General features: G+C 37.8%; 1 protein-coding gene across 1 annotated transcript in view; it reads right to left on the bottom strand.

Moving 5' to 3' along the window:
* The window catches only part of LOC145242415 (uncharacterized), a gene marked incomplete in the record, with an annotated part of 668,062 nt that overhangs the window by 129,772 nt on the left and 511,538 nt on the right, over positions 1-26,752 (bottom strand). Inside the window, 1 exon segment of the mRNA XM_080105451.1 lies at positions 14,571-14,714. Within this exon segment, the coding sequence (XP_079961577.1) occupies positions 14,571-14,714 (144 nt within the window).

The raw sequence follows: 26,752 nt of genomic DNA, 5'->3' as shown, positions 1-26,752 counted from the left end.
TAACAGCATGCCATAACAACATGACATAACAACATGCCATAACAACATGCCATAACGGCATGCCATAACAGCATGCCATAACAACATGACATAACAACATGCCATAACAACATGACATAATAACATGCCATAACAACATGCCATAACAACATGCCATAACGGCATGCCATAACAGCATGCCATAACAACATGCCATAACAACATGCCATAACAACATGCCATAAAACATGACATAACAACATGCCATAACAGCATGCCATAACAACATGACATAACAACATGCCATAACAACATGACATAACAACATGCCATAACAACATGCCATAACAACATGCCATAACAGCATGCCATAACAACATGACATAACAACATGACATAACAACATGCCATAACAACATGCCATAACAGCATGCCATAACAACAAGATAGACTCCGTCGCAGATCGACGCGTCCCGCGTCACACATCTAAATTCTCCACATGGAAGTAGCAGATCATTTACCTTTCTTGTTTCATTTTGTCCGAATCACATTGGATTAAAAAAAACTGAACTAACAATACTAAATAACGGATTTTAATACCGTTTTGAAAAGACAAAGAAGAAATATTTTATATCTTAAAAACATTTTGCCTCAGTCGGAGAAAGATTTCTCTCTCCTGCTTTTCATTATATATATATATATATATATATATATATATATATATATATATATATATATATATATATATATAGAGAGAGAGAGAGAGAGAGAGTCCTAGCGACCATAGGAGAAGTTACAAACATTATTTCTTTCTATGGTTAAATAAAAGGTCATATATTGAACTTTTACAATCACCTTCACTTTAATGTTGTTTCTAACAACCTTTTATTTTTATCTTTTGTTAGGGGTTGGGAAGGAGTTACCTATGCTCACAGCACGACTGTGATACCAAGCACTAGTGAATGTCGACCAAGCCTCCTACTTAACCACTGCAATTTACTGGTGATTCGACACCTTTTTGCTACGATTCTTGGAAAAATTTTGGTTCATAAAATGCAAAAAAAATAAATAAATCCAAAATTGTTACTAATCCCAAAAATACAATTTTTCTTTGAAAAAAAAAAGAAGTTTTACTACAAATGTATGAATAATAATAAAAAAAATCTGTTTTTTGTCCCTCACGTGACAAAGATGTTTTTTTCATTCAATCGCATTACGAAGAAAGTGAATTTCAAAAATATTTTTTCCAACAGCTTTCATTGGAGCCAGTTTGAAACCTATAAAAAAAGCATGCGCACCAAAACAAAAAAAAAGTCAGAGTCAAAACCAGCCAGCATGACATAACAACATGCCATAACAACATGACATAACAACATGCCATAAAACATGACATAACAACATGACATAACAACATAACATAACAACATGCCATAACAGCATGCCATAACAACATGACATAACAACATGCCATAACAGCATGCCATAACAACATGACATGACAGCATGACATAACAACATGCCATAACAACATGACATAACAACATGCCATAAAACATGACATAACAACATGACATAACAATATGCCATAACAACATGCCATAACAGCATGCCATAACAACATGACATAACAACATGACATAACAGCATGCCATAACAACATGACATAACAGCATGCCATAACAACATGACATAACAACATGACATAACAACATGCCATAAAACATGACATAACAACATGACATAACAACATAACATAACAACATGACATAACAGCATGCCATAACAACATGACATAACAACATGCCATAACAACATGCCATAACAACATGACATAACAACATGCCATAAAACATGGCATAACAACCTGACATAATAACATGACATAACAACATGACATAACAACATGACATAACAGCATGCCATAACAACATGACATAACAACATGACATAACAACATGACATAACAGCATGCCATAAAACATGACATAACAACATAACATAACAACATGACATAACAGCATGCCATAACAACATGACATAACAACATGACATAAAACATGACATAACAACATGACATAACAACATGGCATAACAGCATGGCATAACAACATGACATAACAATATGCCATAACAACATGACATAACAACATGCCATAACAACATGACATAACAACATGCCATAAAACATGACATAACAACATGACATAACAACATGCCATAACAGCATGACATAACAACATGCCATAACAACATTACATAACAACATGCCATAAAACATGACATAACAACATGACATAACAACATCCCATAACAACATGCCATAACAGCATGCCATAACAACATGACATAACAACATGCCATAACAGCTTGCCATAACAACATGACATAACAACATGCCATAACAACATGACATAACAACATGACATAACAACATGCCATAAAACATGACATAACAACATGACATAACAACATGCCATAAAACATGACATAACAACATGACATAACAGCTTGCCATAACAACATGACATAACAACATGACATAACAGCATGCCATAACAACATGACATAACAACATGACATAACAACATGACATAACAACATGCCATAACAACATGACATAACAACATGCCATAAAACATGATTAAACAACATGACATAACAACATGCCATAACAACATGCCATAACAGCATGCCATAACAACATGACATAACAGCATGCCATAACAGCATGCCATAACAACATGACATAACAACATGCCATAACAACATGACATAACAACATGCCATAACAACATGACATAACAACATGACATAACAACATGCCATAACAACATGACATAACAACATGCCATAACAACATGACATAACAATATGATATAACAACATGACATAACAACATGACATAACAACATGACATAACAACATGCCATAACAACATGCCATAACAGCATGCAAAAACAACATGACATAACAACATGCCATAACAGCATGCCATAACAACATGACATAACAACATGCCATAATAACATGCCATAACAGCATGCCATAACAACATGACATAATAACATGCCATAACATCATGACATAACAACATGCCATAACAACATTACATAACAACATGACATAATAACATGCCATAACAGCATGCCATAACAACATGACATAACAGCATGCCATAACAACATGACATAACAACATGCCATAACAACATGACATAACAACATGACATAACAACATGACATAACAACATGACATAACAACATGACATAATAACATGCCATAACAGCATGCCATAACAACATGACATAACAACATGACATAACAACATGCCATAACAACATGCCATAACAACATGCCATAACAGCATGCCATAACAACATGACATAACAACATGCCATAATAACATGACATAACATGACATAACAGCATGCCATAACAACATGACATAACAACATGCCATAACAACATGCCATAACAGCATGCCATAACAACATGACATAACAACATGACATAACAACATGACATAACAACATGCCATAACAACATGCCATAACAGCATGCCATAACGGCATGCTATAACAGCATGCCATAACAACATGACATAACAACATGCCATAACAACATGCCATAACGGCATGCCATAACAGCATGCCATAACAACATGACATAACAACATGCCATAACAACATGACATAATAACATGCCATAACAACATGCCATAACAACATGCCATAACGGCATGCCATAACAGCATGCCATAACAACATGCCATAACAACATGCCATAACAACATGCCATAAAACATGACATAACAACATGCCATAACAGCATGCCATAACAACATGACATAACAACATGCCATAACAACATGACATAACAACATGCCATAACAACATGCCATAACAACATGCCATAACAGCATGCCATAACAACATGACATAACAACATGACATAACAACATGCCATAACAACATGCCATAACAGCATGCCATAACAACAAGATAGACTCCGTCGCAGATCGACGCGTCCCGCGTCACACATCTAAATTCTCCACATGGAAGTAGCAGATCATTTACCTTTCTTGTTTCATTTTGTCCGAATCACATTGGATTAAAAAAAACTGAACTAACAATACTAAATAACGGATTTTAATACCGTTTTGAAAAGACAAAGAAGAAATATTTTATATCTTAAAAACATTTTGCCTCAGTCGGAGAAAGATTTCTCTCTCCTGCTTTTCATTATATATATATATATATATATATATATATATATATATATATATATATATATATATATATAGAGAGAGAGAGAGAGAGAGAGAGAGAGAGAGAGAGAGAGTCCTAGCGACCATAGGAGAAGTTACAAACATTATTTCTTTCTATGGTTAAATAAAAGGTCATATATTGAACTTTTACAATCACCTTCACTTTAATGTTGTTTCTAACAACCTTTTATTTTTATCTTTTGTTAGGGGTTGGGAAGGAGTTACCTATGCTCACAGCACGACTGTGATACCAAGCACTAGTGAATGTCGACCAAGCCTCCTACTTAACCACTGCAATTTACTGGTGATTCGACACCTTTTTGCTACGATTCGGGCTACAATTTTTTTTGTTCGTAGCCATCTTAGCTCTCCAAAATGAAGAAATTTTATTTTTTTATTATTCAATTTTCACCCCAAACAAAGCACAGTGTACGGGACTACTATCAGGGACATAAGTTGCAGGGGTATTATGAAGGGAGATGAGTTGCAAGATGTTTGTTCACATTACATTTGAACTTTTGCATGTCAGTAAAGTTGGGAAAGCAGAATCCCGGAAGCGAGTTCCAAAGTCTAGCAGTTCTGGGGAAGAAACTATTGGAGTAGAAGGCTTTCTTACACCTAGGGATCTTTAATGTGAAGGGGTGGGATTTAGCTGCTTGTCAGGTTTGTCGGGGGTGTTGTTGTCAAGGGGGGTACAAGTGCTTGTAGTTCGTCAGAGCATTCACCATTAAAATACTTGTAGAACAGGCAGAGGTATGCAACCTTTCGTCGATAGGAGAGAGGATGAAGCCTGGATGAGAGTTCAGGACCTATCAGGTTGGTGACTCTCTTTTGAACCTTGTCGAGAAATGAGAGACAAGTAGCAGATGCACCAACCCAAATGTGACCACAGTACTCCATACATGGGCGAATGGTGGCCTTATAGAGGTACAGGATACTTTCAAGCATAAGTAGTTTTCTAGCACGGTAGAGAGAGCCCATCTTCTTCACAGCAGCCTTGGCAATGCTCTCAATGTATCTATTCCAGTTCATATTCCCTGTAAACGTTAAGCCGAGGAGTTAAAAGGAAGTACTTTCAGGTAATGTGTTCTTGGCCATTGCTAATGGTGATAGAGAAGGTTTCTTGTAATTATTGAAGGAAACAAGCTTAGTCTTGGATGCATTAAATGTGACCATCCATTTTTGTCCCCATTCCACTACTGATTGGAGGTCATCCTCTAGTGTTTCTGCCATTTTCTTAGATATGTGTTCGTTTGTTTTCCCCTCATGCCTGTTATAGAGGGTGGTGTCATCAGCAAATATGCTCATCTCAGAAACAATTTTATCAGGGAGGTCATTTATGAATATCAAGAATAATAAAGGTCCAACAATAGACCTCTGAGGTACTCCCGCATTTATGTCATATTGTTTAGATGTAAGACCGTCAAGGACAACCTGGAGTTTTCTCTTACTTAAGAAGAATTTAATTCCATTATGTATTCTTCCAGTGATACCATATGATCTAATTTTCTTTAGAAGACCATCGTGCCATACCCTGTCAAAAGCCTTAGATATAACAAGGGCTACCGCTCTACCTTTCTCTGTTTTGTCCAGTGAACGGTATATACGTTCAGAGATTACAGTTAGGATATCTGATGTGGAACGGGCCTACCTAAATCCATATTGATTGTCGGTCAGGAGTTTAGCAGCTGTAAGGTGATAGACTAGAGCTTGATTAATTAAGGACTCAAATATTTTGATGAAAAGTGGGAGAAAGCTAAAAAAAAAAAAGAAGCTATTTAATGGGTCAATTCTTTCGCCAGAATTCTCGAAAACTGGTACCACAGAAGCAGTTTTCCAGCAGTCAGGAAAGCAAGATTCGTTGACGCATTTGTTGTAAAGTTTGGAGAGAACTGGAGCAACTCCAGTGGAGCATTTTTTTAATAACACAGCCGGGATGAGATCGGGTCCACATGCTTTTGAGGTGTCAATGTTTTTTATGATACCTTATACCTGAGAAGGGGTGATTTTCAAATCATCTAGTGTGGCGTCTGTCCACAAAGGAAAGTCAGGAGGAAGTGGTGTGCCAGGTTCAATGTGGAGTTAGAGGCAAAACGACTGGCAAGCAGGTTAGCCGTCTCGGTTGCCGTGCAAACAACCTCATGATCGTTTGATAGTGGAGGAATCTTATACTGCCTATTATTTACTACACTGCTGTAGATTTTTCAAAATTCATGGGTTCCTAATTTTTGTGCTTTGATGCATTTTCTGGTGGTTTCAGTGTATTCTGTCTTAGCTGTCGCTATTTCTCTCTTGCAATTACTTCTAGCTTCTATGTACTTCTGTCTGTTTGAACTGGACTTATATCGGTTGAATCTGTGGTACACATGCTGCCTTTGAGCGATGGCAGCTGCACAAGTAGAAGTAAACCATTGGGGAGAGTGGGGCTTGCTATAGAATTTCCATGTGGGAACATGTGGTTCAATTGCAGTTTTGAACCATTCAGTAGGAAGAGAAAAGATATTTCCCCATAGTGCATCTCTGATGAAATCCCTGATGGCTTCCCAGTCAGCCTTTTTGTAATACCTCATTGTTTTGAGCAGTGGGTCTTCAGTTTTGGGTCAAGAATTTAGGGCGATTTCTACCATTATCACAGCATGATCAGCATTCCCGAGTGGACTGTGAGCATTCGTTGTATAATTATCGGGAACTGTAGTCAGCAATAGATCTAGAAGTGAGGCATGTTGATCTTGCTGGTCAGGGGAACATGTCGGAAATGTAACCATCTGTGATAAGGAATGAGATATAGAGAAGCTATGTGTTGTGCTACCAGCTGCGTCTGTGTAAGTAGAGAATCCAAGCCAGTTACTGTAGTGGACATTAAAGTCACCAAATATGTGTACTTGCCTAAAGAATTTCTAAGTCCGCGGATATTCGTAAATGCAAGCCTCAAGGGAGGAGGCAGGTTTTTTGTTTTTAGTTTGGTCCTGGTTTAAACGTCATTTTTGATTGAACTGTCATTTCATTTTATTTAAAAGTTTTAGTTATGATGAGTGAGGCGTGTTGGACGAGTGGTTGTGCAGAATATCAGACATTCAATACAAGTAGAACATATGCTGCCTCTTTACCTACAGGATTGTGGCCTCAGGAAAGCCCACTGGGGATGAGTGCAGGGTCCCTTTCCATGCGCAACATGGCACTACAAAGATCCCGATATTGTACAACTGTTGATGGAGCTGCCACTCTATGTGCGACCAAAGAGTTAGGGCACCTGTACTATCAGTCGGAAACTGCAGCCAGGAACTGTCAATCTGGTACCCTCAACCCATCAGACAAAAGTAAGCCCAGTCCAATTGTACCGGTATATATGGTACTGATGCACACTCATAGTGTCAAGTTTAGAAGGATGGGATGCGGCAGGAGCGGGGAAAATGGCGTTCATTGCCTTAGTCAGGAAACAAGTTCGACCACTGGGTGATTCTGTCGAGTCCTGTGATAGCACTTCTATGCCTGGCTAATTGGCAGAGAAGGAGCATGAAAGCCGGGCGATAGACAGAGCCTGTCTCCTCCTTAAGCAGTTTAGGTTTGCCAACTGGTAATTTGTTTGAGTCACCAGCTCTAGGAAGGTTGTCGTCCAGGACTAAAGAGGCCTCCCTCCCCTAGGTTTAGCTTCACAGTTTTCCTTTTCCTAGACGGATGACCTGGGAAGATCTATGAGTCCATCAGCACTGAGAGAGATTGCCCCGTGCCTGAGTCCTAAACCAGGTATTTCTGCGATCTCACATGGGTATTTATTGTTAATCGGTTATTTAGTAGGTTATATATCTACTCCTCAAAGTGATTAAAAAGGACTTTACTCCATTGTTAATGGAAGAGGGGATAAGTAGGAATTCATGTGATGGAAGCAATTAAATTTGCAACAGGATTAGTTTGAGAGAGAGGTGGAGAGGGGGGGAGTTAATATGTTGTTTGCATATAGTTAATATTTTAGTTTAGGAATAGGATTACATGTTAAATTATTAACTTGATATTGGGAATTAAAATTTGGTGCCCAAACTCTGAGTATTTAAGACAACAGAAAGATAAAATATATGTCCAATACATATATAAGGAACAACATTTGATTTGGAGTACAGTTCAGTACAGGTATAACTAGAAAATATATAAGTTATGGCATATTCTGTAAGCATAATTAAGAATAAATTTCAGTAGATACGAATATATGGACTTTTTGTTGTCTTCAGATTTCTAACAAAGGAAGATAGCTTCTCCTTTCTTTAAAAATCCGAAAGTTTTAATCTTGTATAATGAGTATCACTTCAGTTTTTATGCATTAATTAATTAACTTATAAATTAATAACGAGTGGGAAAAAAGGGGAAAAAATTCTTGCCATTGTCAGTTAGTATCCCCATTGGGGGGCACGTTCAAGGAAGATGCTGTTTAGTTGATGAATGACTGCTGCCGTATCTTGCCAGCAGAGCGGCCACCATATCGCAAACCTAGATGGGCCACAGTCAATGAGCGTTAGGTAATCCTCGCTGTTGTGGTGAGTAACATCACCAACCAGTGACTCTTTACATCCAGTTTTCCTTTTTCCCAGCGAATGGATGCCGGGTTGATGGATTGGCAAGCCACACAGCTCTCAACCACTCTTTTAACACCTGCTTTTCGTACTTCAGGGTCAAAATACAAGGTTCGCTTAATCCCTGGATGTCCACTTTGGTGGTGGACTTCCTTGATTCGATCAAACTGAGCAGAACACGTGACTGTGTCGCAGGCTGGTTGTATGGGTTCGATGGTTATTTTAGTGACGTCAATCCATCTGTGGGGAACTCTTGTTAAACAATCAGCCTCATTCAGGCTGGATCTGACCCGGGAGATTTCCATTGACACGCATATTCTTCTTTGATCCTCATGATGGTATCGAGCCGTTGTCAGATAAACATCTCAACTCGTAGCTTTAGTTCATATTCTGGCCCTCCCGGTAAGGGTGTCTGAAATCCACTTGTGGACGCAGGCAGAATCTGTAAACAGCCACAGGGTAGTCGATTCCAGAGGATCACCATGTTTATCCCCTTGATGACGGCATCAAGCTCTGCCAGGTTTATATGCTGAGAGTCCCGTTCTGGGTGTAACCAGCAGGCACCCCATCATGGACTATTGATACGCCTGTGGCAAGAGAGCTTGCATCAGCCCACACACTCAGGTCCTGGCTGTTGACGCACCATCTGCTCCATGCAGGGCCCTCTTTGCGCACTCTGATGAGGACATCCTTCAGCATTGTGTTGAGAGGGGCGTTGTGTACCACATCGTCTCATCCAGTGGTGACCTCAGACACTCTCCTCTTTATGAACGCCACCACAACACAAAGCCAGCCGCCCACAGGGAGGTGTCCAACCAATTTTCTGCACCAAGAAAATACGTTTCTTCATGTGACATCGTGGGGCATGTCTGGGACTTCATTTCCTCGTTTCCAATGCAGGATGCCATCTTCTTCCTGGACCTGTAAACCAAGCACCCGTGCGCCATCCTGTAGCCTCTGTGGCTCCTTACTGAGAAGTCCAAAGTTGCGGATATTCTCCTCTACATGCGTCGTGGATACAACCCCTTCATTCACGTACACGTCATCAATATATGCAGATGTTGCCTGCCTTATGCACTCATCCTGAGCCAGAATGGTGTCAACAATCGTTTACATAATTGATGGTGCCACACGGGTTAAGCAGTATCTCTTCCCCTTAACCAGAACTGTGCGATAAGTCCATAATGACTGGTGTACATGCACTTGAAGGTATGCCTTCCAAAGATCAAGCACGCACACATTAGACCCTGCTTGCTGCCATTCCCGTAATTTATCAGCGCACACATCTGCGCGGGTCGTAAAGGGGCCACATGTTTGTTTAACTCCCTATAATCAAGCACAGGCCTTACTTTTTGTTTGTTTGGCTGGACGACCGCCATTAGTGGGATTAAACACTTTGGAGGCCCCAATGCCTTCTCAGGATAAGGAACCAGCCATCCATTGTCGATCCAGGTCTGTAGTTCCCTATCATACTCTACGTGAGCTCTGGGGGAAATCTTGTACTCTGGCACTCTATTGAACAAATTTGCTGGCGGTTGTTTGTCTGACCACTTCCAAGACACAGTCCAGGACTTTGTGCACTGGTCGAACTCCGCATGATAATCAGGTTTATCTAGGGTGAGTGCCGCGAAAACATACTCTTTGCGTTGGGAGAACATCACGTTCCCAGCTCCATCTACTACGACTTCGCCCAGCTGCACAATTACATCTATTCCTAAGAATAAATCATACCCAAGTAGCTCCCTGTCCATAATCAGAGCTTGCACGGCTACGTCAGGCCTGCTACCGATGCTTATGTGGATGATACCCTCTCCACAAGAGGACAACGATCTCCCGCCTACAGTCAGCACCGGAGTTCTTGTCATTTTCCAAGTGTCGCAACGTTCTTTGCACACAAGTGTCTGGGCACAATCCGTGTCCAAAAGCGTGTAGCACTCACGCCCGTTAACGCATATGCTCACCGAAGATAGCGCCTTGTTTAATAACGATCTGGGGAGAAGACTGGCACTGTAACTTCCTCCCCCAGCCCGTTTCCTGGACATGCGCGAGCCAGATGTGTCCGGTTTTTGCATTTGTGCCACCACGGTCCACTAGGCTTCTGGGTCATTGACCGCGATGAAAGGCAATCACGGGCCCAATGGTTTGGGCCCGTGCATCTGAAGCAGTTAACACTTCTGGTGTTCTCGCTAGCTGTAGGCAGTGGTGTAGGTACACATGCGGCCTCTCGAGGTTGCACCACGGCGACGACCTCCTCATCTATCAACATGGCATGAGCCTTCTCAAGCAGCTCTTTGCATGGCAATCCGTTCAAGAAGGCTCCCTTTATCCAACACTCTGGTGGTATTTCACCTACCAGGCGTGCTAACCACTGCAAATCTGTCAAAAACTCATCTACGGTCTCTCCTGGCCAAATGCAGTGGACGGTGAACTGTTCTAATGCCATAAACGAATCCATACCATAAGCCTTTACAAGGGCACGCTTGATTTCCTCGAGGTCACTCCGTTGGTCCTTCGAAAGTTGCCGATACGTCTCACGATCCGCACCTTTCAGCCGCAGTGGCAATAATCGCTCCACCTTAGTTACCTCGCACAGCTCACACGTTAACTCTACATCCTCTAGCCATTCTACTATTGGAACATCCGTTGCTGCGCCACTGAACTCGGGGATGAAACTGCCATTAGTTTTAGAGCCATAATTAGAATACAGCCGAAATAGCTTGAATCAGAAGTTTTTGTTTAACGCAAAGCAACAAAAAGTTTTGGGCTAAAACGTCAAGCAGAGATTCGCTAGTCACAAGTTGAGTCGAGTAGAGGTCGTTGTTCACAACATGAGATATACGTCAACGTTCTCTATTTGCATGTCTTAAACGCTTCTCCCACTCCTCCCAGCGACTTGCCTTTTATAATGTTTCGGGCACACCCAATTTGCATATACCACACGAGTGCTAGAGATCTACACGTGGCTGGAGACTTAAAAAGACAACAGCCGCCATCTTGGACCTCTTTTTCTTTTTTTTTTCTTTTTTGTCTTTCAACTGCTGAGAGATTCTCTTTATGAGGTAGGTCCTCTCTATGTCCATCACAAAGTCCCAATTATATGAAGCCCTGAGTTCCCACATATCTGCCTGTGTTTTTATCAGGAAATTTTTTAATCCTTTTATGTTTTGGGGATTGTCCAGTTGAAAATCCAATATTTCACGTATAATATCCCCTCTTATTTCCTCCTCATCCTTTAAAAGCTTCAAGGCCATTGGGTAACTCTCTTCGGAGGGAGAAAGTTGAAGGGCTCTGCCTTCCAAGGAGCATCTCAAGAAATATAACTTTTCTGTTCCCGATGTTATTGATGTGGCACGATTTTCAAGTTCTGTTAAAATGTCCTTGGTGCTCGTGTTATTGCTTTCAAAGTCTTTCTCATTAAAGTGTCGTCCCTTCAACTGTATTTAGAAATGACAAGGAGGAATGAGCTGTTGGTTTGAAGAAAGGCGATCTGAAGTAACTGGGTTCTCCTGCCTTGGAGTAGGATCAACATCTTCTTCCACCAAGGTGGCTGCTGAAATTTCATGTTGGTTAGCTTTCTGCAGAAGACTTAATCGCTGTCATACTTGAAGCAGAAAGAAGTTTAACTTGACCTTGCCAAGGATTCAGAGTCTCCTCTGTAGCCAATTGTTGTTCTTTGCCAAAGGAGACTCCTTCAAATTCTTTCAACCAGTCTTCTACTTCTTACTTGGATATAGGAAACACCTCTACAGAATTGGTAGTCTGGATATTTCTTTGGAGAAGTTTTTTTTCTCCATATCGTCAAATCAGCTAAAAACTCTTAACTTAATTCCAGAGTGAAGACATTATTGTTGCAATGTGTCGGAATTATCTTACTGTCAAGTAAGGAGAAAGGGAGGCGTTAAAGCTTGCAACAAAATGGCGTCATTGCTTACAAGCAATCTTTTCTTGTTTTTTTTTGTTTTTGTTTTTGTTTTTTTTACACAGGCATCACCACATTATCAAGGCCAAGAGGCCACTCAAGGATAAGGGTTAAAGAGTGTACAGTAGAAATTGGACAATATAGTAATCATTAGTAATGAAAATTCGGTAAATTTGTTAACTTATATGGAACGGCTCATCAAGAACTTATTTATGTTAGACTTGAAGACAACCATATTGTAGTCAGCCGGAAAGCAGGAAAATGGAAGACAATTCTACAGGCGTGCAGTTCTAAGAAAGAAGCTTTGTTCATGGAATTTACATTTAGGCACAGATAAAGAGTGGGGAGAATTATTGATAGTGTTTTCAGTTAGACGAGTGTTTCTTGTGAAAGTTTGACAAGGGAGGGACCATAGACTGAAGCTCAGTCAAACACTTTCCATGAAAATAAAGATACATCAGACGAACTCGCAACATCTCTTCTGTGAGATAGAGGTTGCAGGGAAAAGAAAAGGACATCTCCTACGAGGCTACGAAGTCTATTTTGAACTCCATCAAGGCAAGACAAGTCCTTTCTAGCAGCTCCTGCCCAGATGTGGCAACAGTATTCCATCCTTGGACATACCTGGCTCTTATATAGATAGAGAATTGCATCAGCAGTGAGATATCTACTGGATCGATAGAAAGATCCCACCATTTTTCCAGCGGCCTTGGCAACAGATTTGATGTTCGTGTTCCATTTAAGATCAAGAGTAATGGTCAAGCCCAGAAGCTTGTCAAAACATGAGGCCTCCCCAAGACGAGAGCCATTCATTTCAATTGATGCCAGATGTGGATCAGAATGTTGATGATGTAAAGAGAGAAGCTTGGTTTTAGATGCATTAAAAGTAACCAGCCACTCCTTTCCCCATTGTACCACATGCTCAAGATCAGAGGAGAGAGAATCAGAGAGAACTTGGTCATTTACTGTCTTAGATGTGCTACCATAAATGGTAGTGTCATCAGCATAAATGTCTACAAATGATGTAAGGATATGATTTGGAAGATCATTAATGTAGATCAGGAAAAGAGTTGGGCCCAGGATGGACCTCTGAGGGACACCAGCATTAATACTGTGAGCTTCTGATTTTTGCCCCTCAACTACTACTCTTACGAACCTATCAGAAAGAAATGATTTAATAATTGAGAAGACATTTCCAGCTATACCATAGCTGGAGATCTTGTAATGGAAGTCTTCTGTGTGAAAACCAAACCTTAACTACCAAAGAGAGACCAAGTGTAGCATATTTTATGCACTCACCCTCTCGTTCAGAGAGATTTGATGAGACTAACATGTCTGTATAACGCATCAAATCTGAGCACCCGTTTTTTTTTACAGAAAAACGGTCCAACATGGTCCACACACGAGTGTCTTACTTCCCCTCCTACCCACCCTTGGTAAGTTTAACAATTCCAAGGTCTCGCAATACACACTGTTGTGAAAAATATCCACACTAGAGACGATCAATAGACATTATATACACATTTAACGAAGTAGACGATCCAAAAATGTTAAAAACGTATATATATACAGACACCAGTTATATAGAATAGATATATAACAATAGCACATAAAAAACTCTTAAAATTGATAAAAATAACAAAGAAATTCGTAAAAGTTTTGAAAATCATTGCTAAAGATTAAAATAAATAAAAAACGCATCTAAGTACTACAAGACTTGTAAAAGAAAAACGAAATTTTAAAAGTTTGGAAAACCATTACTAAAAAATAACATACCTAAAAAAACTCCAAAAATTGATACAAACAAAAAAATACAGAAAAGAAGAAAAATAATATTAATTACCACCATTTTCTAAAAAGAAATTTAGCACAGTTCCGTGTCCTCGAATTGTGGCCAGATGCAAAGCTGTCCTGTCCATATTGTCACAATCATGGACAACATGTGGACCAACAAGGTCGAAAATTAATTTGCAGGCTGGGAAAGAACCTGTAAAAGAAAACAATATCATAAATATGCTTTCTATTACTTCTAGTAGTACAATATATATATATATAACTACTTCATTTACTCACATAAATTTAATATACGAAAGTATAGATTTATGTGTAAACTTTAAGTATTTACTTCAAAAGTGCTCAATACGTAGGTAGAGCTAGTTAGTAATTTATAAAATATATATGGCGATTAAGCTACACTGAATATTCTGCGTTTCCTCCACTATAGGATTCGTCAGGCTTATGCGTGAATTCTGTGGTTGCTTCTTGTTTTTATATATGTTGAGGATTTTTAGTTGGCCAATCAGCTTTCTAGTATCCACCGCACCCCTTCCTATCAGCCAATGGGCATGCATTTTATCGAACAAAGGATCTGTTTTAGAACTAGGTTAGTGGTTTAAGGTAGACGTTTTCCTTCTTTTTTTTTATATATATATAAATATACATATGTGTCCACACATACATGCACATATATATATATATATATATATATATATATATATATATATATATATATATATATATACATACATATATGTGTGATCGTTTATGTATATTCATGTTTATTTAATTTATTTATTTGTTTGTTTTCTATTGTTATTGTTAGTTTTAAAGCTATTTTGTATCGCTATCCTAGAGTAAGTTTTATTTTGTGAACACAGTTGTTTGCTATTTCTCGTCTACAGTTTAATAGATTTTGGGGTTCTTTAAAGTACAGGATAGCAAATTTTTCATGGAGGATAATTTACATGGGTCGTCTAAATGTCTGCACGTGGTAGCTTGTCTCATTATTTTCCATTCGACTACCGGCGAATGTCCGCTTTCTTTGAGTTCCCAGTATTTATTCGCTAGTGTTGTTTTTATACGGTGTTTTTTATTTTTTATTAAACAAATTTATCGGGCTATACTTGACGATAATCTTTCGAAGTCTGCACAGAGAATTTGAACTTGCCTAATGGTTGAATCCAACAGAACAATGATCCTAAGCACACTGTATTGTTTCGGGAGAAGGAAATAGAGGTATTAGGATGGCCAAGTCAATCACCTGATCTCAACCTAATTGAAAATCTGTGGCGAGAGTTGAAGTTGATCGTACAAAAGAGAGATCCGAGGAATCTGACAGAACTTAAACGAATTTGCCAAGAAGAGTGGAATAAAATTCCAGTTAACATTTGCAACAATTTTGTAAGGAAGTATCCCAAACGTTTGGAAGCTTTTATGGCGAGTAAAGGCCATATTACTAAAAACTAATGCTATTTGTTTGTGTTAAATACTTTCTTATCATATAAAAATACATTAGAATGGCACTTTGTTTTTGTTTTCATGTAATAAAAATAGATGAACTTATTGCACCCACTGTAAGAAGTGATCACGTGTTCAAGAACTGGAACAGTTTGCAATGAAGAAGCAGCCGATCCACATGTACTCACAATATATAAATCTCTTTGAAACTGTCCGTTCATCAACCAATCTTTAATTAAGAAAGGAAATTAAGTAAGAATTAATAGTAGCATTTCTTTTATAAGTCTTAGTCTCTCCCCTTGTAAACCAATCTCTCTCCCTATAAAACCTCCAACAAGTTTGCTCGTGTCTCCATGCATGAATTTTATTAATCTAAAGCCATTGGACAATCAACGGTCACACACGCATGAGAAGCAACGCTAAAAATAATGAAGATTGCACGTATGTGCAAAATACTTTTAGTTAATTGAATTGGTTCTTGATTGCTCACCCACGATAACATACGGGTACAGCAAGTATGCATGTATGTGTGTGAAAAGATTGTGTGCTTCTCTTGTTTAAAGTTTGTTTTAACAACAGTGCTTTGCTTACTGAAATGTTACATATATATGATATAACTCGGCCATGTTATTTTTAACATGGCCGAGTTATATTGTGATTTAATCTCATTAACTGATCTGAAAAATATTTAAATATTGAGCATCATTTTGCTTTGGAAATTGATTTTCACATAAATCGATCTAAACTATATAAAAGAATTGTTCCCTATTTTATCATACAAATATAGGAAGTTATAATGCAAAAAGCAAAGTTTATATCGTTCACATTGATTTAAATAGTAATCAGTTTTCAAATAAATCTCGATATTTAGGATATTAAATAAAACTTAAAATGAATCATGTATTAAATTGGAAATACAATTTTATGATTTTATAACAGTTTGGAAACATTAAACATTTTTACACGTTTCCCGTTGGAGGTAAACTTCCTCTCTTGTTTGTTTGCCTTTAACTCTAAAAACTTGTGTAAAATATTTCTGAAACAGTTGTTAAATTATGGAATCGTATAATTTTGAATTTAACACACACACACACACACACACACACACACACACACACATGTAATAATGTAAAAGTGAATTGATATAATTCAGATCGATTTGAATAGAAATCAATTTCCGAAAGCAAAAATAAAGTTCAGTATTTAATATTAAAATTTTATATTAAAAACTCAATACAGCTATTAATAAATAATGCATAAGATAACGGTTTTATAATTCTGGAACAAAATACTTTTACAAGTGTTCTTGGAGAACTCAGAAGCAATCATGGATAGACAAGGTTGTATAAACGATTCCCTATTTATCCAAAAGACAGCCGACAAATAAAAAAAAATCCATGACAAATAAAAATAGAAAATTCGGTGATAGAAGTGGTCAAATCTGATTATCAAAACAAGAAATGATTGTTTTGGGTGTTTTTTCAACAAACAATGTAGAAAATTTAATTGCTTTAAAAATAAAAAAAAATTTTTTTTTAACTTAGTGTAATCCAAAGACACTCCCCTCACACACACACACACACACACACACACACACACACACACACACACACACAAAGACAGGCGACCAGGATCGTTATCAATACATAGAGATAAAATTACGCACATATTCAGTTTATAAGCCAATCTCCCACAATTTCACATTGGTATCTTTTGGCAAGTTATCTAAGCAGCAGTCAGATTGCCAAAGCAATTAGTCACTCAAGTGCAAGAGAAATAAAAACAATTGCACTCAAAGGAACGGTTAGAAATTTTAAAAGATCACTTGGCTGAAGTGACTGAAATAGTGAGTAACTATCTGGTAAAATAAAATAAATATCTGATAGAATGGCCAGTTGGGAAGGATTTCTTCTTCTTTATTTTCGGACTAAAAATAAACATGAGTGTGATATACCAGGTCAAATAAATTTACACCTCTTATGACAAGCTAAGTCTGATCATTTGTTTTTAATTAATTTTTCTAAATATTTGTTTTCTTATTAATGTTTTTGAAAAATTAATTTTAAGTGAGCTGTTTGTTGTTTTGCCCAGCGAGCATCTCGCTTCAATAGCAAAGTTTGTTTTTTTGTAAAAAGATTTGTAAATAAAATTATGTATCTTTAAATGTTTTTTGTTTGCTCATAGTAAAAACATGTAAACTTTTTTATTCTATATTTTTTTACAAACTTTTTGATAAACACATGTTTAAATTTTAAATAAACTGTTATCCAATAAAACCATTTTAAATGGTAAACTCCAAACTTTACCATCGTTTGCAGGCAAGTAAATGTCAAAGTTTTTGTTTTTATGAAAAAATAAATTATTAAAAAATTGTAAATAAAATGTATTTTAAAAAATGTTTTTCGTTTGTTTCCCTGCAGAAAAAGCCCGTAAAATTTTGTTTAATCTGTAAAGCTTAAAAGAAATATATTTGTATAGCTTTTCATTCCTCTGTAAAGTGTACACAATTTAAAATAGTATTTTTTAATTAAAATGTTTTTGTGTATTATCCCTTTTTCGACGGCTTATAATGGCAAAGTTAAAAATATTTGTATTTAAAAAAAAAACAATTTTAATGACAAGCTTATTTTGTTATACGCCTATTTTTAATCAACCAAAAAGCTTTTTATAAATAAAACCGTTGTTAAATAGTAAAACTTTTTTCGTTAATAAAAATCTGTGACCTAAAAGTTATAAAAGTATGATTCAACTCAGTTAGAACTTCCGGTTCAGTTGAATCGCAAAAAGAGGGTCACGTAAACATTGTATTCCTTCTAGCCTAATTGATATTCTACTAATAGACTACCTAGTACTTACCTTTCCCAATACAATTTATATAAAAAGAATTTAACGATGGTCTCCTGTCTCCTTGCATCCCCAAGAAATAACTTCTGCGACGGTAAATGAACTTCAACAGATTGAGTTTTCACAGCTGTCTCTCCATGATAAAGTTGAAATTAAGAAAAGAAGCCATTCAACGCCTGATATTCAAATATCTCAGCCAGGCATTAGCAACAACAAAGTGTATATTCGTAGCTTTAATGGTACCAACGGAAAAGTTACCTTTGCGGTTGTGAACTAAAAAAGGCATTGTTCTGCTTTCCTTGTTTGTTGTTAGGGGGTAATGAAACATGGACAAAAGATAGTTTCAGAACTATTAGCAAAATGAAAGATAGAACTGAAAAGCATGAGAAGTCAAAGAAGCACGTTGACAATGTAGTTTTCCTATCAATTTTGGGGACCCTAAATATTAAAGAAAAACTTAGTGAGGCCTACAGACTTTCAATCAATCATCATAACATGAATGTTAAGAAGAATCGTGAAGTTTTATCTAAAATAATAGATTGTATTTTCTTTTGTGGGAACTTTGAAATTAAAGTGTATTTAGAGGATTAGTAAATTTCGCATCTAAATTAGATCCAGATTTAAAGAATCACTTAGAAACCAGTAGTGTCTTCAAAGGTGTTTCCAAGATCATTCCGAATGACATACTTGACTATCTTTTACAAATATACCGTGATGAAATAAGGGCAGAAATTAGCAAAGCTTCCTTTGTAGCTGTCATGGCTGATGATACAACAGATATGTCTGAACATACACAAATGATCATTGTTTTACGGTACGTCTTGGATGACAAAATACTTGAACGCTTTTGGGGATTCTTTATTCCAGAAAACCAAACCGCTGATGAGATATCAAAATGTATTCTACAACAATTAGATATAATTCTTCAACGGAATCGCCAAAAGCTGATAGCTCAGACATTTGATGATGCAAATGTCATGAAAAGCAAAAAACTGGTGCTCAGGCGAAAATAAAAGCAGTTTATAGTAATGCACATTTCACTCATTGTTATGCGCATCAACTTAATTTAATAATGAGGAATGCAGCAAGCATTACACGAAGTGCTAGAATATTTATCTCTAACATTTTGACTATTCCGACTTTCTTTTCTAGATCACCACAGCGTCTGTCCATTCTCAAAGAAGCATTTGGATGTAAGCATTCTACGTGTATCCGCCACAAGGTGGAAATTTAACATACATAGAGTTCATGAAAATGTTCAAGCATTAAAAAACTGTCTCACTGAATTTCAGTCAACATCATATGTAGATGAGACCGTTGCAGAAGCGACAGGAATTCTGAAATATTTGAACGATGAAAATTTCATATTTTGGTTTGAGCTATTTCATAAAATTATGTTGAAATTATTTCTCGAAAAATTAGCATATATAAAGTCAATGAATACATAACAAATTTCAAAACTGCTATTTTAGAGATAAGAAACACCAAATACTGTGAAATCCTTCACAAACACTCAAGAGCGAAGCTAAAGAACTGTGTGACTATATATCTGTTGATATAACGGACAGATATTCTTCAACTAAACATTTAATACTTGCTAAATTGTTTTACAAGATAAGCTTTGCTAGTTTTAAGAAAAAACTACCTACAGAAGAGATATCCTTGACAACTGAAGCATATCCCATGATTGACAAAGAAAAGTTTGAAACTGAGTTAGAAATATTTTATAGTAGGTCAAATATCCATGAATATTGCAAAGTAATTGATCTCCTGAAATTTATTTTGGAAAACAATTTAAACAATGTTCTTAGTGAAATCACAAAACTCATAAAAATTATCTTGACAATTCCCATGACTACATAGGAGATAGAACGTTGTTTTTCAACTCTGAAAAGAATAAAAACTTTTCTAAGGAACACCATGGGTTGCGAAAGACTAAATGAACTTGCAGTGCTTTCAACTGATAAAAAAGTTCTTCAGCAGTCATTCAGAAGTTAAGGAGATAATTATCAATCTTTTCTCACAAATTAAAACAAGAAGAATGGAGTTTACTTTCAAATGAATGTAATAAGTAAAATATTTAAGATATTTACATCTATTTAGGATTCCTTTAAGTTATTGTATTTTTATACGTGTGCATACGTATAAATTATGTATATTTGTTATGTTTGTTTCATTTTTACACAATATTAAAACATTAGGTATTTTTTTAACACAGCACCCCCATTAATCTTAGGCACGAGCCGCCACTGGTGCCTATAGATACGACTGAGCTCGTGTTTAAACAGAATTTTATATTTAGATGTCCAAGAAAAGTAAAAACAAATAGCAAGAAGATATTAACGGTTAGGTTGGGTATTAGTTGGCTCTTATTTCATTCTGGTTTTACCGTTATTATAAAATTTAATGAGTTTTTTCATGAGGCTTGAAATTTATGCGTAAAACTCCTTTCAGGATATGAAAATTTCAAGATACAAAAGCCAAGCCGGAATTTCGTATCTAGAGGTTCCACTGTATTAACAAAAATCTGTGTGATAACATTGGAACTTATTTCTGACGTTATATTTATTATTATAAATAAAGTCAGGCATAAATAGCAATCTGTCTGACATATTGCTACTTGAAAATTTTTAGAGTAGAGACATTTTTCCTTAATCACCAAACATTCTTGGAGAAAGTAAAAATTCTCCATTTAATATATATATATTTTCTCTCGTATTTTCATTTTCTAATCGTTTTGTTTTCATGGGGATAGGCCATTCTATCGGATAGCTATGTACTTTGTTGTAACCGCAGCTATATACTTTGTTGTAACCGCAGCTATGTACTTTGTTGTAACCGCAGCTATGTACTTTGTTGTAACCGCAGCTATGTACTTTGTTGTAGCCGCAGCTATGTACTTTGTTGTAACCGCAGCTATGTACTTTGTTGTAGCCGCAGCTATGTACTTTGTTGTAACCGCAGCTATGTACTTTGTTGTAGCCGCAGCTATGTACTTTGTTGTAGCTGCAGCGACGTACTTTGTTGTAGCCACAGCTATGTACTTTGTTGTAGCCGCAGCTATGTACTTTGTTGTAACCGCAGCTATGTACTTTGTTGTAGCCGCAGTGACGTACTTTGTTGTAGTCGCAGCGACGTACTTTGTTGTAGCCGCAGCGACGTACTTTGTTGTAGCCGCAGCTATGTACTTTGTTGTAACCGCAGCTATGTACTTTGTTGTAGCCGCAGCTATGTACTTTGTTGTAACCGCAGCTATGTACTTTGTTGTAGCCGCAGCTATGTACTTTGTTGTAGCCGCAGCTATGTACTTTGTTGTAGCCGCAGCGACGTACTTTGTTGTAGCCGCAGCTATGTACTTTGTTGTAACCGCAGCTATGTACTTTGTTGTAACCGCAGCTATGTACTTTGTTGTAACCGCAGCTATGTACTTTGTTGTAACCGCAGCTATGTACTTTGTTGTAACCGCAGCTATGTACTTTGTTGTAACCGCAGCTATGTACTTTGTTGTAGCCGCAGCTATGTACTTTGTTGTAGCCGCAGCTATGTACTTTGTTGTAACCGCAGCTATGTACTTTGTTGTAACCGCAGCTATGTACTTTGTTGTAACCGCAGCTATGTACTTTGTTGTAGCCGCAGCTATGTACTTTGTTGTAGCCGCAGCTATTACTTTGTTGTAACTGCAGCTATGTACTTTGTTGTAGCCGCAGCTATGTACTTTGTTGTAGCCGCAGCTATGTACTTTGTTGTAACCGCAGCTATGTACTTTGTTGTAGCCGCAGTGACGTACTTTGTTGTAGCCGCAGCTATGTACTTTGTTGTAGCCGCAGCTATGTACTTTGTTGTAGCCGCAGCTATGTACTTTGTTGTAGCCGCAGCTATGTACTTTGTTGTAACCGCAGCTATGTACTTTGTTGTAGCCGCAGTGACATACTTTGTTGTAGCCGCAGCTATGTACTTTGTTGTAGCCGCAGCTATGTACTTTGTTGTAGCCGCAGCTATGTACTTTGTTGTAGCCGCAGCTATGTACTTTGTTGTAGCCGCAGCTATGTACTTTGTTGTAACCGCAGCTATGTACTTTGTTGTAGCCGCAGCTATGTACTTTGTTGTAGCCACAGCTATGTACTTTGTTGTAACCGCAGCTATGTACTTTGTTGTAACCGCAGCTATGTACTTTGTTGTAGCCGCAGCTATGTACTTTGTTGTAGCCGCAGCGACGTACTTTGTTGTAGCCGCAGCTATGTACTCCATAACAAAAAGTAACCAGCCATTTCTTCCCACTTGTACCACATGCTCAAGATCAGAGGAGTGAGAATCAGAGAGAACTTGGTCATTTACGACCTTTGATGTGTCGCCATATATGGTAGTGTTGTCAGCATGAATGTTAACAAATGATCTAAGGAGGTGTTTTGGGAGATCATTGATGTAGATCAGGAAGAGAGTTAGGCCCAGGATGGACCCTTGAGGGACTCTAGCATTAATACTTTGAGCTTCCGATTTCTTCCCATCAACCGCTACTCTTATGAACCTATCAGAGAAAAATGATTTAATAATTGAGAGGACATTTCCAACTATACCATAGCTGAAAATCTTGTGAAGTAGGCCTTTATGCCATATCCTATCAAAGGAGCAATTGCCCTACAAAGGAAGCATCTGTTGGGATATAACCGTTAGCACATCTGCTGTAGGTCTAGCAAAACGGAAACTATATTGCATGTCACTAAGAAGGTTATTTCTGCTAAGGTGGTGGACTACTTCTCTATTTAACACGGATTCCAGCAACTTACTCAGGATGCACAGGAGACTTATTCATCTGTACTGAGAAGAAGATGACTGATCACCTGAATTCTAAAATCCAGGGCACACTGATGAGGTTTTCCAAGGTGTTGGGAAGCGATTCTCTTTAAGGCAATGCTTAAACAGCTTTGTAAGTATGGGAGCTAGTTCTGGTTGAAGCTTTTTTAATACCATAATTGGAATGCCGTCAGGGCCAGTTGCTTTACTGGAATCAAGGTTCTTTATTAGTTTGGCAACATCACGCACAGATATTTGTATGCCACATAGTGTGTTTTCTGATACATGAGGAAATACGGGGGCGGGGGTGTTGATGGCCTTGGTCGCATAGGGTACAATTAGCTGCAAAGTTCTTAGCAAAGAGTTTGGCTTTGTCTGATGCTGACGAGATTACCTTAGGTCATTGATGATGATCGGGATAGAACACACGCTTCTGTTCAGGACCGTGTTTACTATTTGCCAAAACTGGTGGAAACCAAGCTGCTGCTGAGCTACTTTGGACTTAATGGACTGAGCATACAACTCTCTTGCAGTTTTTATTACTCTTTTACGGTGGTTGCTGGCAGTCCTGAAGGTGACTTTAGTCTCAGTACATCTATTACATTGGAATCAATGCAAAAAGTGATTTCTCTGCGCAATGGATTCTAGTTTAGATGCCCTAGTCATGGGAAGGGTGTTAAGAATATATACTCCAAGTCCATGCATGTCTGTCAGAGTTCTTACGACAAAGTGGAAGATAACCAGACATGTTAAAAAATGTTAGAGAGGATGGAAGAGTGCAAGTATATATAAGTGCTAAGATATATGAGACGTTTGCTAGGAAAAATAATTCTACATCATCTAAGTTAGTTCTAAATCCATAGGTATTTGTAAATGCAAGACTTAAAGGAGCGGGCGAATCGTTGTTCAAGTATGTGTCTAGCTTGATCATTATTTGGATTGAGCTGTCATTTTGTAGTTTCAGTTTAGGGTTAGGGTTAGACATACCTAGGTTTAGGGGAAGGAAATGAGGCGGATGCGAGGGATGGTATTCATTGCCTTAGTCAGGAAACAAGGCTAAGCACTGGGCGTCTATAATGAGTCTATGATCGCACCTCTGCTCCAGACTAATAAGCAAAGAAGGAGTATGGAAGCTGGGCGATAGGCAGGGCCTATCTGCTCCTTAAGCAGTTTAGGTTTGCAAATCAGTGATTTGATTGAGGTTGTCGACCAGGACTAAGGAGGCCTTCCTCCCTCGTTTGGTGTCAAGACTTATGAGGTCAGTGGCACAGATTTACATCAGTCTTCCTTCTCTTAGATAGATGACCTGACCAGTTCTATGGGTTCATCAGCACCGAGAGACTTATCTCTACACCTAGTTTCAAAGCCAGGTATTTCTACGCCCCTGCATGGGTAGTTAGGATTAATAGAGTAAGTATCAAAATTGGATTAAGATTAGAAGATGTGGATTTTTCACATATTTTGAGTGGAGGTATGTATATAAGGTGTAGATTTAAGGTTAATATCTACTTGAGTTCAGCAAGGATTAAATATGGTTTGTGGATTAATAAATAAATTGAAAAAAATATAGTATAAAGAGTTAGGGTACGATTCGAAATGTGCTTTAAGTGTTAGTTTCATGTAAAGACAATTACCAGTACTTTCACCCATCTAAGGGAAAGAAAGATATAGAGTTGGTACTTAATACAGATCACTTTAAATCTAAGTACAAACTATGGCTAATAAGTATCTATTCTATAGATAAGCGATAGAGTATAAGTTAAGCTAATGCATGCCTTAGCAATAGAAATCTATAGAAGTTTATGGATTTTTAATGTGTCAGCCTTCTAAAAGTTAAAGACCGGAAGTTAAACTCCTCTCAGAAGGTATTTGCAAAGTATGTGATTTTATAGTAGCTTAAGGAGAAGTGCAATTGGCTATTTGTCCAGTTGGAACAGGAGAGATGATAAAACTTACAAGAATACAGTATTAATATACATTAGGATATACAGAGTTTGGGGTTGAGTTTAGGAGTATAAAAATTTGGAATAATGTTTATCATGCAAAACAGACACAGACTTTCAAAATTTTTTTTTTTTTTCTGGAATTCTTTGCGCTGATTTTTATCTGGAAAACATTTTTATCGTGAATTTGCTTTTTCTACTTGCCCCCCCACTCTCATAAATGAAAATTATTTTAAAAATTACTAAATGAATGTATTACAATTGAAAAGAATTCATGAACGCATTACAAGTTTTACCATATTTGAAGAATATGTTGAAGAAAGATTTGTCACGGTTTCAAAATCATCGCCTACATTTTTGTTATTTCTTTCTTCACCTCGGTGTTCTCTTCGCCTTCCCTTACCTTAAACAAAGGACGTGATTGGCTAATGCGAGCTAACATATGAACAATATCCAGGTTCAGTGAATACATTCACCTTCCCTTTCTTTTTATCATCAACTTCACTACGCACGTCGGAATTCAAATATATCAAACAAAACAGGTAATTGACTTTTTACTTTTGGACGAAATTAATTTAAATGGAATCAACAAATTCCCATTCTACTTTTGATTGCATAAATTTCATTCTGGAATTAATTAGAGTCGTTCATTTGTCTTATTGGGAGCGACACCACTAACATCATGCTGGTCAAATGAATACAGCTCGTTTCGGCCCAGTCAGGCATCTTGGCTGGGGAGCAGGAAGAGGCTCCCAAAGCGACGACTGACGCTACCAGTCATGTCGCACCAGCGCTGAAGGATTCGAGCAGCAGTGACAGCAGCCATCTCAGCAGTAGTTCAAACAGCCCTTATCAGGGCTAAACATCAGGGTTAATAAGTTTTTTCACTAATGCAATTCATTGCTGCTTGCCTCCTGAGACCCCCCCCCAGCAGCGAACTTCTAGTCTCCAGTGCTTCCAGCTCTCTCCAGTGGCTTCCAGCTCATTCCCGCAGCCTTTTCATCCCTTGATGCTTCCAGCTCGTCCAGCTCCTCCTGCAGCTTTTCTGGCAACCTCGCCTGCACGTCGCTCCTCCGGCCTGCAACCTTGCTCCTCTGGCCTGCAACCTCGCCTGTACCTCGCTCCTTCAGTCTGCAACTTTGGCTGCACCTAGTTCCCTACCGATCATCCGTTCCTTAACACTGACGCTATGTTCTCAGTGTCATCCATT

This window comes from Euprymna scolopes, chromosome 21 (genome assembly GCF_053919585.1).
Source record: "Euprymna scolopes isolate OS-2025 chromosome 21, ASM5391958v1, whole genome shotgun sequence".
Classification (NCBI taxonomy): Eukaryota; Metazoa; Mollusca; class Cephalopoda; order Sepiida; family Sepiolidae; genus Euprymna; species Euprymna scolopes.
This window is presented reverse-complemented; position numbering and strand designations above follow the sequence as displayed.